This window comes from Diabrotica virgifera, chromosome 5, assembly GCF_917563875.1.
Source record: "Diabrotica virgifera virgifera chromosome 5, PGI_DIABVI_V3a".
Taxonomy (NCBI): Eukaryota; Metazoa; Arthropoda; class Insecta; order Coleoptera; family Chrysomelidae; genus Diabrotica; species Diabrotica virgifera.
Window position 1 is genome coordinate 230,292,506 of NC_065447.1, and position 16,381 is coordinate 230,308,886.

The following is a 16,381-nucleotide window of genomic DNA, read 5'->3' on the forward strand; positions in this document are numbered from 1 at the left end:
TTACGAACATTTTCTTAAGCTCAAATTATTCCTTTTGGGTTCTTCTATCATTATTGTTAATTAAAGTATAAATGTTTGTAGCTCAAATTTACTTGAAACCCTTATAAACAAATTAATGTACAATTTTTTTAAGAAAAAGTATAACTTCAAACAGGTATAATTTTAAAACAAATGAAGATAAAGTAATTTAACAAACTTTGTTTGGAAGCCTATTAATGAATCTTTAAAACGAGACCTCTCAGACGAGACTTCTAAGGCTCATTTCCATGCGTAGAAGACGAGTTACAATCGATAAAGCTTCGAAAAATAATTATTTTGCAATTTGCATTGTGCACTAATTTTACAATATCTTGAGTTATAATTGTTGGATTTAAGTTTAGTAAACGTTTTTTTCTTCGTTTTTTATTACCGAACAAATTTTATTTGAAACATTCTTTTTTATCTCTTTTAGTTTGAGCCAGAGCCTTATAAACAATTAAATTGTTTATAACAATTTTTTGAGCACCCGGATCGAAATCCACCCTCGAAATTCGTAATCAGCAGCCAAAAATCCATAAGAAACCGTTGAATTTGTCCATCAGAATTGAAAAGAACACGGTGACCCCTCTGGCGCCTAGACTAATATGCACCTCCTGACGAGAGACTAATAAGTCTAGAAACCGGTAGGGTACTTGCCGCACTCTCTGATTGAACTAAAATATATGGCTGTAGTTTCGTATTGCAACGACATTAAAAATGTTTATTCATTTTTAATTTGCATTTTGACTCCAGTCGGAGTACGATGGGGGGATTCATTTTCGCTGGAACTTTATCACGCTGAGCAGATAGGACGTGAATTATAAATTGTAAAATTCCCTCATCCTCTTTAGTCTCAGCATCCGTTATGACTTGCATTTTTAGAAGCCTCGGAGCGTCTGGGACTAGAAAATGGTCCCATTTTATGTGCTATTAGATTAAAACTTCGACTTTTTTTTAGACATAAAGTAGTTTGCCAATCCTATTTCAGTCTTCCTTATTCCAAAAACTCCTTAGTTGATTTACTTTGTTTATCAGATTGGTGATTTATGAAATTCCAAAGCGACTGGTTAAAGAAAATGACAAAGGACCCTGCACAAACCTTATGGAAAATAGGTCCCAGTGGATTTCGTTCATACTTTGGGAAAATACTTTTTGAAGCATTCTGATAAATAGTTCTTATGGGCACAACTCAATCGTATGAAGGATTTTCAAGATATAGAGGCCCAATCTCGGAAAATTATAAGATTTACGAGGTATTCCAATTCCGTGGGTTACTGGTTATTTAGCAACATGTAGAAGTTTGGATCAAGAAAAAGTACTAGTAGTCTATGATTTTTTTCTGGCTATCCAATGGCGACCTTTACTTTGACCTTGACCTTCAACGCACGTCATCTTCTAGAGTTTCGAGGCTTTTCGGCATTCAATTGATATAAACAGATTACTCATGGGTTTTTGGGATCGCTAAACACGAATATGCCATCAGAATTGCCCTCCGGATGACGTGGTGGCCAGGGCCTCTGCAAGGGACGTCATCTTCTTGAGTCTCGATGGTTTTCGGCATTTAATTGATGCAAATGAATTACTGGAGGGTTTTTTGAGGTCGCTATACATGAATATGCCACCAGGGCCCTGATTCTAAATCAAATTTCGACCAAAAACAAGTCGCTTTCAATATGGCGACTGTCGAAATTATTTGACACGGAGATGAATGAATGGCCAAAAGCGAGGTTAGGTTTAGTTTAGATGTGTTTTGTTTATTTCTTGCAAGGAAAACTAAATCAAAAGGTATTATAATATAGCTGGGTTTAATTGAAATTTGCTTGTTTTGAGGAATTAGATAGAATAGTATTAAATTAGAAATATAATAATTGAGAATGTCCACAACATGAATCATCAACTCAATGAAAGATGTGAGGTAATAATCTGGGAAAATTAGTAAAAAACAAGGAAAATTAATTACCAGCTATTTTATTGCTGGACATGCTGAAATCAAATCTTAAGATTTCCTATATTAGTAATATAGCTGTGCAAAGTCCACAGAAAGTGTGCTATTTTGTTTATAAACAAATTAGCACTCCGAAATCTTTTTTTTTATTATTGCTCTATAACTCCGAAAATTTTAACTTTAAACCAAAACACTCACATAAAAATTGACAGTAATTTAATTCTGCACATTGATAATTTATTCCAATTTCCTTCGACGGAAATTTTCTTCGGAAAATTCGGGTTTTCCAAACAAAATCTTTAATTTTCAACTAAAATTTGAGGGAAGTAATTATTTATCAATAATTAAATAATTTGGTGACAGTGACATAAATCTTTTTTGTTATGAGTGTCTTGAAGATATGAAAATTTGTATGTACAAAGAGGACCGGAATTAAAAGGTATCTAATGGTTCAAAGATTAAAATCCTGTTGTTTATAACTCTGTCGCAAATGCCGGTCAAATTTGACCGGTTATACCTGGAATCACTCCTCGCAATTCAATTTGTTTTTCTTCGAAAAGGACACAGAAGCGGTGCTCTTTTCAACAGCGTTAACTTAATTTAATTTAATCTAATATTTTCTGAGGGGTTCTATTTGTTTATAAGCCAAAAAATTGTTTCTTTATAACATTCCTGAGACCGCTCAAATGGTCCAATTTCAATCCTGTAAGGTACGTTGAATAGGTATAGTGCTTTTTTATATGAAAATCATAGTTATTCTGGTGTATCATAATCTTTCTGGTTATTATTTCGACCGAAATTTTTTAATTAACATTTTAATTATTGCTAAACTATTGGTTAGATTGTCGCCGGTCTCCTGATATACAGAGAGGGGCTAAATTATGGAATAAATTCATTTTCTCTAAAATGGACGATTTTAGAGAAAAATCCCGAAACAAGTCGATTTTTATTTTTAAATTAAATTTCTTGGCATATATTTCAAACTAGTGACGTCATCCATCCGAGCGTGATGACGTAATTATTTTTTTAAATAGGAATATGGGTTCGTGTTGTAGCTCATTTACAAAGGCGTTCAATGCTCTATTCAGTATTATAAACATTAATATCATTATTTATACAGGGAGGCCAAAAAAAAATTTGAATTAAATTAATTGACGCAAGAAGAAGAATGCATGTAATTTATTTAACTCAAAATACATTCTATTGCTGTCAGAAAATAGAAAAAAAATGTTTATTTTGCAAATAAACATTGCTTTTAGCTTAAATTAAAAGTTCAAACTGCCAATAGGTAGGAGGGAGGCTGTTTGTGATTTAATTTAAGCGAAAAGAAATGTTTATTTGTGAAATAAACCTTTTTTTCTATTTTCTGACAGCAGTACAATGTATTTTGAGTTAAATAAATTACATACATTCTTCTTGTTGCGCCAATTAATTTAATTCAAAATTTTTTTTGGCAACCCTGTATAAATACCTAATGATATTAATGTTTATATTACTGAATAGAGAATTAAACGCCCTTTCAAATGACCTACCACACGACCCCTATTCCCATTAACAAAATTATCGATTACGTCATCACGCTCAGATGGATGACGTCACTAGTATGAAATATATGCCAAAAAATTGTAATTTAAAAATAAAAATCGACCTCTTTCGGGATTTTGCTCCAAAATCGTCCGTTTTAAAGAAATGAATTTATTCCATAATTTAGCCCCTCTGTATAATCTACTATAATAAATCTTTCATGTCTTCAATTATTTAATTATTGATAAATAATTAGGTACTTCCCTAAAATTTTAATTGAAAATGGCAGATTTTTTGGGAAAACTCGGATTTTCTGAGTAAAATTTTTGTTGAAGGAAATCGGAAAAAAAATAACTTTGTGCAGAACTAAATTACGGTGAATTTTTATTTGAGTGTTTTTGGCTCAAAGGAAAAATTATAGGAGTTACAGACCACTAATTGAAAAAAAAAAGAAGATTTAGGAGTGCTAATTTGTTTATAAATAAAATAACACACTTTCTGCGGACTTGTCATACCCCATATTACTAATATATGCAATCTTAAGATTCGATTTTAGCAATAAAATAGCTGGTAAATAATTTTTCCCAAAAATGGTATTTTTTCGATAATTTTCCCAGACTATCAACAAAATCCAAGAAACCGAAGCGCCAACCCAAATTCTGAGCAGTCTCAACATGATAAGGTTAATATCCCCAAGAATCGCTATACTCTCCGGCTGTCATGGCGGTGTCGAAATAAAATTGCGACTGTCGAAATGAATTAGAATCAGGCCCCAGAACCGACTCCTGGAGCACCTGATTTCCAAGGTCAATGAAAGGGGCTCCTGGAGTTTCGAGGGTCTTGGGTACTACATTAAAGCAAACGGATTAGTTATAGGTTTTTGGGGTTGTTGAACACGAATACGTGATCAGGACAGACACAGGAGCACCTGGTGCCTAAGACAGGTTATCTTCTGGAGTTTCAAAGGAATCAAATGGATTACTCTTAGGTTTTTGGGATTGCTGAACATGCATACACTATCAGATCCGACCCACGAATAACATTGTGCCGTAGGCACAATGTGATCACGTATTCGTGTTCAGCAACCCCAAAAACCGATAATTAATCCGTTTGCATCAATGTAGTACCAAAGACTCTCGAAACTCCAGGAGCCCCTTTCATTCACCTTGGAAACCAGGTGCTCCGGGAGTCGGTTCTGGTGGCATATTCGTGTTTACCGACCTCAAAAAACCCTCCAGTAATTCATTTGCATCAATTAAATGCCAAAAACCATCGAAACTCTAGAAGATGACGACCCTTGCAGTGGCAGGGGCCCTGGCCACCAGGTCATCCGGAGGGCAATTCTGATGGCATATTCGTTTTTTGCGATCCCAAAAACCCATGAGTAATCTGTTTATATCAATTTAATGCCTAAAGCCCTCGAAACGCTAGAAGATGAAGTCCGTTGAAGGCCAAGGTCAAAGTAAAGGTCGCCATTGGATAGCCAGAAAAAATCCTAGACTACTAGTACTTTTCCTTGATCCAAACTTCTACAAGTTGCCAAATAACCAGTAACTCACGAAATTGGAATACCCCGTAAATCTTATAATTTTCCGAGTTTGGACCTCTATATCTTGAAAATCCTTCATACGATTGAGTTGTGCCCATGAGAACTTTTTATCAGGATGCTTCAAAGAGTATTTTCCCAAAGTATGAACGAAATCCACTGGGACCTATTTTCCATAAGGTTTGTGCGGGGTCCTTTTATTGATCTCACGCATGAGAATCGTAAAAAATTATAAAAACCGGGCAACCGTTGTTTATTTATAAGATTTATAGGAACATCTTTAAAATGCATTTTGATTTTTGTCCATGGACTCTGATCAAATATATCGAATTTTTACCGTTAACTTAATAGGGGGTCCGGGATTTTTGTGGGGATATTTTGTCCTAAAAAATTTGTGGGGATTATTTGTCCGTGATTTTTTGTGGGGATTTTTTGTCCGGGGATTTTTTGCCCAGGGATAATTTGTGGGGATTTTTGTCCGGGATTATTTGTCCGGGATTATTTGTCCGGGGATTATTTGTCCTAACTTCCTTAATAGGTACAAATTTTATTTAAAAAAATAATTTCGCGCATAACTGACATTCAAAATGGCCTGTCGCGTCAAGTGTTGTTTCTGAGCGAACTGTTTATTCTACACAAAAAGTGCTAACTTACATTTTTTGGTTCAAAATGAACTCAGCTACATATACCCACTATGGTGGGAGCGGTGGTAGTAGTAGCAAACTGTTTTCCATCTTCTTTGGGGTCCCAAAATTAACATTCTTGAAAAAAATTCAGCTTATCCGTCTCATTTTTAGAGATCAAATTTCTGACGACTGGACTATATACAAATTAACGGTTTTTTTCTCTTAGTGATCCTGTGGTCAATATAAACACGAATGAAAGGACGACGGTCAAAGCTCTCTTAGAGAAACTCATTTTGGAAGAAGATCAGTTTGACGTTGGAGATATTCTACCCAACACAGTGCCTGATCCATCTTCCCTTCTTCTTCAGTCCGACTACGCTTGTCCTGTTGGACAGGTTGTTATGGCGCCAGATTGTGGTACGTATTTTTAGTAGTTTTTAATTTTTTTTAGTTAATCGCAGTCTGACTCTTAAGAAGCACTCGGTAATATAGTGTACAGGGGCGGTTTCTCCATTGGTTCACTTGTGCAGTGAACATCCAATAAAAGTTAATCAAAATACAGTTTTTTTTTAAATTTCATAAATATTAAAATGTCATTAAAATATTTTTTTTAATCTCATAGTATCATTAAAATATAACTTTATTTATTAAACGTATTTATTTGCTCTACGCTGCTGGATGCACGTGGTAAGTGCAGATACTTATGCTCTGGTGCAGAATTCAAATTGAATCAGCCGGTACTAACCTACCCCTGTAGTTAGAAAGAGAAATCTTAAAATCGGTGAAAAAGCATTTCGCCTATCTAAAACAGTAAGGATTTGTGCAGTGCACCCAGAGACCAGTGGAGCGTTTCGGTCCACAGTTTGGAATTTTCTGTTGTGGATTCTAGTTAAATATGGTTAAATCTTAAATACAATATTAATAGTTTTATGATGGAGCCTTATTCAGTGGATTTTATAAAAGAAAATGCAAATAGTTTTGAAAATCGACTTCGTATAAAAAAGAATGGTCCACCTCGGCCGGAGATAAACTTGGTACAAGAATGTGCTATAAAAAACAAAAAGTTTAAACGTTGCTTTAAAGTTGAACAATATAAAAAACTTCGTGGTTGTGCGGGTGTGATAAACTACATTCTTTGTTTTGTTTTCCATGTTTAATATTTTCGAAAAAAGAAACTATTTCTTCAGAGTGGACAAAAACGGACGTTCGGGATTTATCTCATTTATCGGTAAAAATAAAAAACACGGATCTTCCCAAATTCATTTAAAAAATGAATTGCAACTCTTAGATATTGGCAATATTGATGTTCGCCAATTATTAGATTCTGGGTATAGGAAATCAATTAAAGACATTAACGACCAAGTTAAAAAAAATCGTTACATTTAGGTAATCATAATTAAGAGTTGGCGCAATGATACGAAATGACCGTTAAATTGAGACGAATCTATTCAACCAACTTTTCTACAAACAGCTGCTTCAGATTGAGGAAGATGCTTGAAAAAAAAAACAAGACACTCCTTAAAATGTATCTCATAAAAGATAGTGCACGTCATTTCTTAATTTGCTTCTTTAAAAAAATTTTTTTAGTTATAGGAAATTATTTTTGCAATAAGCTTTTGGACCTCTATACTGTTCTTTTAGATTATCACAAAAGTTTGTTTTTGGCACTTTGGCCCTTTTTAATATCCACTCTTCAATTAACATACAGGGTGGGGCATTAGTGTGACAAAGTCCAATTACTCGTTTGTCGTAAGAGATACGAAAAAAAGTTATTTAGATAAAACTTGCGGCATGGATAGGATCGTAATTTAAAAATATTCTCAGATATACAGGGTCACCCGTGTTGACAGGGTGACACAAACTTTTCTTTTTTTTAAATGGAGAACCCTGTATATTTTGACATTTTTGGTTCTCCTCAATGTCTTCTTTCTTAAAATATAGATTAAAAGATAATTACGTTATATTGTTAATTTCGTAGCAACATTCACATCCTGTAGAATTGTAGTGATTTGACATAAAAGTTTCTATTTATGGTCAAACGATTTTTAATATAGTCTACTATTGTTAAACATTAATAAGATATCGAAAAGTTTAATATTAATATACAGGGTTGGTCAAAACTCGGAATGAGTATTTTCTGAGTTTTTTTAAATGGAACACCCTGTATTTTAGTATTCTAATGAAGTGATATTTTATGGTAGTTTTTTATTTCTTAAGCATTCCCTATACCTACGTGCTTTAATTTTTGAGTTATTCGTGATTCTTTAATTCAAACATTAATTGCAACAAAAATTACGTGAAATTGTATTAGGTTGCTGTGCAAATATTCAATCAAAAATAAGTTTTCAAAAAAAAGTAGATATTAATCTAGACTGATCCTTAATTTATTAATATTGGATGAGATATCCAAATACCTACGTAGTTAAGGTTGTTGGTGCGTAAAATATGAATAAAAACATACAAGATTCTACCTATTAGTTGGCTATGACAATGAATTTGCTAAAACCTTTGACGTTATACTATTTTTATAGTTTCATTTGCTTTGTTTCCATTACTAATATTAATTTTTTTAATAAGTAACTGATGAGTAACTGATTAAAGTGGTTTTTGTGCTAGGAGAGTATAACAAAAATGTGCTACTAGCAATAAGAATTTTTCATCAGCAATTCCCTGATAAACGAAACCCAAGAAGAGAAACTTCTGAAAGTATACTAAAACTGTTTCAACGGACTGGATACTTAAATTACGAGAAACCTGATCGAATAAAAACTATTGTAAATGAATAAAATGAAATAAACGTAACCCTTAGGGCCGGTTGTTCGAACGCTAATCAACAATGATCACTATCAAATATTTAATTACTGTCACAACTGTCAATATCAACTTTGGTTGGGTTGCTGAAAACATAATTGATTATAATTATGATTATAATTATGAGATCAGTAAGGGCCGGTTGTTCGAACGCTTATCAAAAATGGAATCCACTGATCACTATCAAATATTTAATTACAATTATATTTGAATAAGCGTACTTCTGACAGATGTCATATTTTGAGGTTATGTTGACTGACTTATTTTATTATTTTGGCTTTAATTTAAAATAAACCATAATTAAACTCTTTCTGATGTTATTTTCTTGCTTTTACTTACAAATCAATAATAATAAGCAATTTTTAATAATTTAAGAGCTGCGGCTATATTTTAATTACTGCGTTACCTACAATAAATGAATGATTAGTGTTTTACATGCATTTTTGATGTCTCGATTTGATTCCCATCAAGAAAATTGATTACAATAAACTGATCGATTATAATCAATTTCTTGATTAGCGTTCGAACAACCGGCTCTGAATCAATGAACATAACAATTATTAACATAATTGATTAACTAATTTCATAATTCTAATCAATAATTATGTTTTCAGCAACCCAATCAAAGTTGACATTGACAGTTGTGACAGTAATTAAATATTTGATAATGATCATCATTGATTAGCGTTCGAACAACCGGCCCTTAGTGTATCTAAGGATCTCCATATTAGGAAGAACGTTCTTATAATCTAACCATCTAGACCAAGACTGTTGAAATCGTTTAAGTGTACTTTCAAAAGTTTCTCTTCTTGGTTTTCGTCCATCAGAGAATTGCTGATGAAAAATTCTTATTGCTAGTAGCACATTTTTGTTATACTCTCCTAGCACAAAAACCATTTTGATCAGTTACTCATCAGTTACTCATTAGAAAAAATCATATTAGTAATGGTACCAAAGCAACTGGAACTAAATATAAAAATAGTATAATGTCAAATGTTTTAGCAAATTTATTGTCATAGCCAACTAGGTAGACTCTTGTATGTTTTTATTAATATTTTACGTTGACTACGTAGGTATTTGGATATCTCATCCAAAAAATTTTTTCGAAAAATTATTTTTGATTAAATATTTGCACAGCCACCTAACAAAATTTCACGTAATTTTTGTTGCAATTAATATTTTAATTAAAGAATCACGAATAACTCAAAAATTAAAGCACTTAGGTATAGGGAATGCTTAAGAAATAAAAAAGTACCATAAAATATCATTTCATTACAATACTAAAATACAGGGTGTTCCATTATAAAAACTCAGAAAATATTCATTCCGAGTTTTGACTAACCCTGTATATTAATATTAAACTTTTCGCTATATTATTAATATTTAACAATAGTAGACTATATTAAAAATCGTTTGACCATAAATAGAAACTTTGATGTCAAATCACTACAATTCTACAGGGTGTGAATGTTGCTACGAAATTAACAATAAAACTTAATTATTTTTTAAACTACCTCGTATTAAAACCCTATATTTTGATAAATAAGACATCGAGGAGAATCCAAATATGTAAAATTATACAGAGTGTTCCATTTAAAAAAACAAGTTTGTGTCACCCTGTCAATACGGGTAACCCTGTATGTCTGAAAATATTTTAAAATTATGGTCCTATCCGTGCCCCAACTTTTATGTAAATAACTTTTTTTCGAATCTCTTACGGCAAACGAGTAATTGGACTTTGTCACACTAATACCCCACCCTGTATGATTTATCTTTATTTCAGTTCCTTGTGCTATCGGTACCTACTACGACAAGGACACCAAAACATGTATATCATGTGCCAAAGGCTACTACCAAAGTGAAACTGGCCAGACTCAATGTATCCAATGTCCAGCTATAGCAGGTAGATCAGGCGTCACTGTAACCGTCGGTGCTCGAAGTGCAGCAGATTGTAAAGGTAACATAGTTTTAATATTCTAAACGACTTGAAAACACTAATAAGTGATTTGTAGAACGCTGTCCCGCTGGTAAATTCTACGACCATGAAGCAGGCCTCTGTAGGAGCTGTGGATACGGTTTTTACCAACCCAACGAAGGATCCTTCTCTTGCGAAATCTGCGGCCTCGGCAAAACTACACGAACCAACGAAGCAGTATCGATTAAGGAATGTAGAGACGAATGCGCTAATGGTCTACAGCTAGGAATCGATGGTAAATGTGAACCGTGTCCAAGAGGAACCTACAGAACCCAAGGTATCGAATCTGCTTGCCAGATGTGTCCCTTGGACTATACGACGCAGAAAACTGGAGCTGTCACAAGAGAGGAATGTTCTTTGCCTGTGTGCAAACCGGGTACATACTTGAATGGAACTCTGAACAGATGCGACGAGTGTAAGAAAGGATTTTATCAGTCAGAATATCAGCAGACTTCCTGTATTCCGTGCCCTCCAAATACGAGTACCAAAGGACCTGCAGGAGTAAGTATTATCACCTTTAGCATCATCATCATTCTCTTTGCTCATAGCCATTATTCCTATGCGGGGTCGGCTTTCCTAACCCTGTTTGTTCGTCGCACCCAAACTTCCACCGTGTTTTTGTCTCTATACCGGGTGTGTACGGATGGGGTGCCCAAGAGGAAAAACTTTTTTATTTTCAATTTTAGCGAAAAATGTCATTCTTGATAAAAAGTTTTGCCTGTTCTAAAACCCCATAAAACGAAATAAAATTTAAGTTTTCCAAAACCTGCTTAATTTTGTAGCCAATTTTATGTAAATCCCTATAGTACGTTCTTTAACGGTAAAATATGGCAAATCCTCTAAATTTTAAAGAACCGCTTGGATTGACATGAAATTTGGCATACACATAGCTAACAAGTAAAAGAAAAAAAGTGATATTGTGCCGATGTGTTCTTTTGCCTTGGGGGTGGCTTTCACCCCTTCTCGGGGGTGAAAAAATATACGTACAAAGTAAGTCCAGAAATGGATAAATTGACTAATTTTAAGTAACTTTTGTTCTATAGAGCTTTTTCATTAAGTCAATACTTTTCGAGTTATTTGCGAGTGAATATGTTCATTTTTTAACAAAATAACCACGTTTTTAGACGGTTTTTCGCAAATAACTCAAAAAGTGAGTATTTTGTAAAAAACATTCTTAGCAAATATAGCCTGTAAAAAACTGAAAAAATGGTGTATATATTAGGTCTCTATACCTAGTAGAAGCAGAGTTATAGCTAATTAAAAATAGGTTCATATTCGTCAAATTCCAAATGGAATACTTTAACGTGAAATAACCAAAAATGAAGCACATTTCGGGCAAAACTCATTACAACTTATTTAAAGTGTTTAAAAAAGCTTCATTTTTGTTTTATAAAAAAAAATTCTAGCATCAAAAGTAAACAAGTTACGCTCAAAATAAAGTTAGTCCCTTTTTTTTTGGTAAAAAGTCGGGAAAATCACCCCCTAATTAGGATCTCAAATGAACTTAATCGTTACGACTTCACAAGTTTCTTGACTCGTGTATGTATTGTTTATAATATGATCTGTAAGTTTCATCGGTTCAAAGTCCTTATTTTTGAAAGGGCTGTAATTAAAAGGGGTTGAACGAGTCACTGATCACGAATGTATGCAAATTTAGAAACACCAAATCTCAATCAATTTTTGTCTAACAGAAAAACAAAAAAATACACGATATTCAGAAAAGAAATGCTGACTTTTTTTGTTTTGCGAGATTTTTGGTACCTCTAACAATTTTTAAGTTAATTTGAAAAAAAGCATATTTTTCAAAATTAAAATTTTTAAAAATTTTACTTTAAAACCAAATTTTTTCCAAAATAAACACTTTGAATCGATGAAACTTACAGATCATATAAACACAACATAAGTAAAATAATTTGTGGAGCGGTAACGATTAATTTCATTTAAGTTGCTAATTAGGGGGTGGTCTTCCCGATTTTTTTTGCCAAAACAAAAGCGACCAACTTTATTTTGAGCGTAACTTGCTTAAATTTAATGCTAGAAACTTTTTATAAAAATATAAATAAAGCTTTTTTAAACACTTTAAAAAAGTTATAATGGGTTTTCCCCAAAAAGTGCTTAATATTTTGGATATTTCACTTCGAAGTATTCTATTTGAAATTTGATGAATATGAATCTATTTTTCATTGGCTATAACTCTGGTTTTACGAGGTCCAGAAACCTAACGCGGGCACCATTTTTTTTTACTTTTTTACTGGCTATATTTTTGCTTAGAACTTTTTTTTTCGACAAAATATTTACTTTTTGAGTTATTTGCGAAAAACCGTCTAAAAATGTAGTTATGTTGAAAAATGAACATATTCACTCGCAAATAACTCGAAAAGTGTTGACTTGGCGAAAAAGCTCTATAGAACAAAAGTTGCTTAGAATTAGTCAGTTTATCCATTTCCGGACTTATTTGGAATGTATATTTTTTCACCCCCAAGAGGGGGTGAAAGTCACCCCCAGGGCAAAAGCACACATCGGCACAATATCACTTTTTTCTTTGATATGTAAGCTATGCGTATGCCAAATTTCATGTCAATCCAAGCGGTTCTTTAAAATTTAGAGCAAAAACTGTGAAAGAATGGACTAAATGGAATAAATTTCGGTATTAATAAATAAATATAGGTTTATGATATACGGAGAACTCATGTTTGTTGTGTAGTCTGGTAATTGTTACATTGTGACATCTAGAAAGTTTATTCACTTTTCTTACTTATTTATAAAATATTTTGTTTATAGACCAGCAAATCCGAGTGTACCAATCCCTGCGAGACCAATGATCCTGAAATGCAATGTGACGTCAACGCCTACTGCCTCCTCATCCCCGAAGGGCCGAAGCAGGGCGAATTCGACTGCGAGTGTAAACCTGGCTTTAACGGTACCGGCACAATCGGTAACTGCTTTGATGTCTGCGACGGATATTGCGAAAACGAAGGCACTTGCGTCAAAGATGTTAGAGGGCAGCCATCGTGTAGATGTATTGGCAGCTTTACTGGAAAGCACTGCGCAGAGAAATCCGAATTTGCTTATATTGTCGGTGGTATTGCTGCTTCCGTCATCCTTATTATCTTTATCGTACTTTTGATTTGGATGATTTGTGCAAGGTAAGTTTAATAGATTATTAAGTTGAATTATTAATATTAGTATGAAAATACAGGCATATGGTGTAGATAGTTATTATATTCCACTTCTTACATACATCCACAGAGAACGGCAGTTCTCACCAGTGGCGCACAACATCCCTACAAGCGACACTACATATACACGAAATTTTCGAATTTCTAAACCTGACTGAATTGAAAATTGAGCCAGATCCCATCTTAAAGTATAGGAAAAGACTCGTCCATCCATATGTTACATCTCCATTTTGGTCAAAGGGTGTGGATTTTACGGCCCTTCCCATTTAGAGTCTGTTTTTCGTTCTCGATCCCAAAAATTTCAAAAACTTAAGCCCAACCTTTGCGGCTTCTGATAGCACAGATGCCTTTCCAACGCATGTTTAATTTTGAAAATCGGTTATGCCATTCAAAAGTTATCGAGCTCAGAAGTATGACTCAATTTTTATTTAAAAAAGGGAAAATGTTTGTGGATATGTATGTATGTATGTATGTATGTATGCATGTATGTATGTATGTATGTATGTGGAAAAGTTACACCGATCTGATTTTTTTTTTGTGTTTCAAGAGGGTGTGAGGGCCGATTCAGAACCGGTGTAATTTTTGACTTCTGACTACCCGTAAGCCAGCTATAGGGCTATATAGGCGAATCTAACGTTGTTTACCTCATATCCGGGAAAATTAGAAATTTTAAGTTATACGCTTCATAAGTATGATCAAATCTATTTCCTATGGGGAAGAACGGTGTTTCAAGCTCAATAATTTCTGTAACAGCTTTAGTTTTCATACTTGACCTCAGATGCATCAGATAGTACTTGTCAATACGTTTCAAACTCATATTTAGTGATCAAAATCGGTTAATCCGTTTAGAAGTTATTAAGCTACAAAAGTATAATCCAATTAACGATTATTCCCGAAATGGTTTATGTAGTTGTAGTGGTTACGACGCTAAATTTGATCTGCAACGGGCAATCCGAGTTCATTTACCGGCCATCCCAATATGTTTATTCAATCTATTTCGACTGGAAAAAAATCTAGTGTACATTCGATGGACACTAAATCATTTGGGAGATAATGCGACAAAGGTGACCATTTATAAAGCTTAACGTGTAACGAGAAAAATTGCATTCAACTTCATACATTTAATTTGTATATAACTTGAAAAATTCCTGATACAAGAATAAAAAACCGCTAAACGCCGTAAAAATGAGTGGCGCATACAATGTTCCAGCTACAAAAGATCTGATATGAAAATTACGTGGCGCGAAAATGTATTTTCATTTTGATGCAAAACAAAATTCTAGTTTTATTTTAAAAGATTTTTCCATAATATTTGCTAAATTTGAAGTAAACGCGCCACAAAAGAGTTTTTAAAATTCAAACTGTATCAAATTTACTCTTTTGTGGCGCGTTTACTTCAAATTTAGCAACTATTATGGAAAAATCTTTTAAAATAAAACTAGAATTTTGTTTTGCATCAAAATGAAAATACATTTTCGCGCCACGTAATTTTCATATCAGATCTTTTGTAGCTGGAATATTGTATGCGCCACTCATTTTTACGGCGTTTAGCGGTTTTTTATTCTTGTTTTTATTATACAGTACGTAAATAGTTCAGCTGGACATAGGGAATATACATTTAGAGAATTGTGGCAACTACGCTAACCTGTGTTAGTTGAAGCTTCTGTTCGAGTACGAGTTTTTGGTACAATAGAGCTGTTAGAACGAACAGAATGAGTAAGTTTTGAAGCAAGGCTGTCAATAAATAAATAAAAAACAAAGTTTATGATTAATGGGTTAATAATTTTACTTTCCTTTTTAAAATATTTTTTATTTAAAATCTAATTTCAAAGCTAAACAGTTTTCCCATTCCCTTAGGCCAAAAATATTTAGCTACTACATTTAGCTACTCATATTTTGACGTTTATTTGTGTCAGTCGAAATGGGTTGTCAATTTTGAGGTTAATGCACCTTAATGCTAACATCCATATTGTCATCGAGAGAGCTCAGTTGCCACAATTATCTCAATGTAATACATTGTATGTATTTATGCATCTAAATATATACAATGTATGTTCGCTATGTCCAGCTGAACGATTTACGTACTGTATATAATAAAATATATAAAATCAATGGGAAAATCCCAGTAGCTGGCTGTATACCATAGTTAAAAAACTCATACAGAAGTAAAAAACTTGTATACTGGTATACAAGTTTGGCCTAGGCCAAACTAGTTTGTCCTGAAATCGGGTTTGGCCAGTAACATATATACTGATTAATACTTTTTGTACTATTTAGGGCAAGCCGAAGGAAAGAACCAAAGAAACTCCTCACTCCCGCCACCGATCAGAACGGCTCCCAAGTAAACTTCTACTACGGAGCCCCAACTCCGTACGCCGAAAGCATAGCTCCTAGTCATCACTCCACATACGCACACTACTACGATGACGAAGAAGACGGCTGGGAGATGCCCAACTTCTACAACGAGACCTACATGAAGGAGAGCTTGCACAACGGAGTCAACGGCAAGATGAATAGTTTAGCTAGGTCTAATGCCAGTATATATGGTACAAAAGACGACCTCTACGATAGACTGAAACGCCATGCCTATCCTGGCAAAAAAGGTAACGAAGACGATAGTTAGAAGAGTAGATCTGTTTTAATAACTACAACTACGCCAATGTTGGATAAATTCTTCTGTAGTAGAGTTAGTTCAATATTGTGGTTTAACACATTAACCGCCAAATTAATGTTTTTTTGAGCTCAGGTTTCTTGTTT

At 33.7% G+C, this 16,381-nt stretch overlaps 1 protein-coding gene across 3 annotated transcripts in view; it reads left to right on the forward strand.

Annotated features, from left to right (window-relative positions):
* Positions 1-16,381, forward strand: part of LOC114327169 (sushi, von Willebrand factor type A, EGF and pentraxin domain-containing protein 1) — a 254,273-nt gene that overhangs the window by 223,340 nt on the left and 14,552 nt on the right. For all 3 annotated transcript variants that reach the window (XR_007698379.1, XM_028275693.2, XM_028275694.2), the window contains 5 exons: positions 5,886-6,076; positions 10,254-10,427; positions 10,483-10,946; positions 13,227-13,591; positions 15,902-16,227. Coding sequence is in view for 2 of the 3 variants with exons in the window: in XM_028275693.2 (XP_028131494.1) it covers positions 5,886-6,076; positions 10,254-10,427; positions 10,483-10,946; positions 13,227-13,591; positions 15,902-16,227 (1,520 nt within the window). In the remaining variant the exon portion in view is untranslated. The remainder of the gene's footprint in view (positions 1-5,885; positions 6,077-10,253; positions 10,428-10,482; positions 10,947-13,226; positions 13,592-15,901; positions 16,228-16,381) is intronic.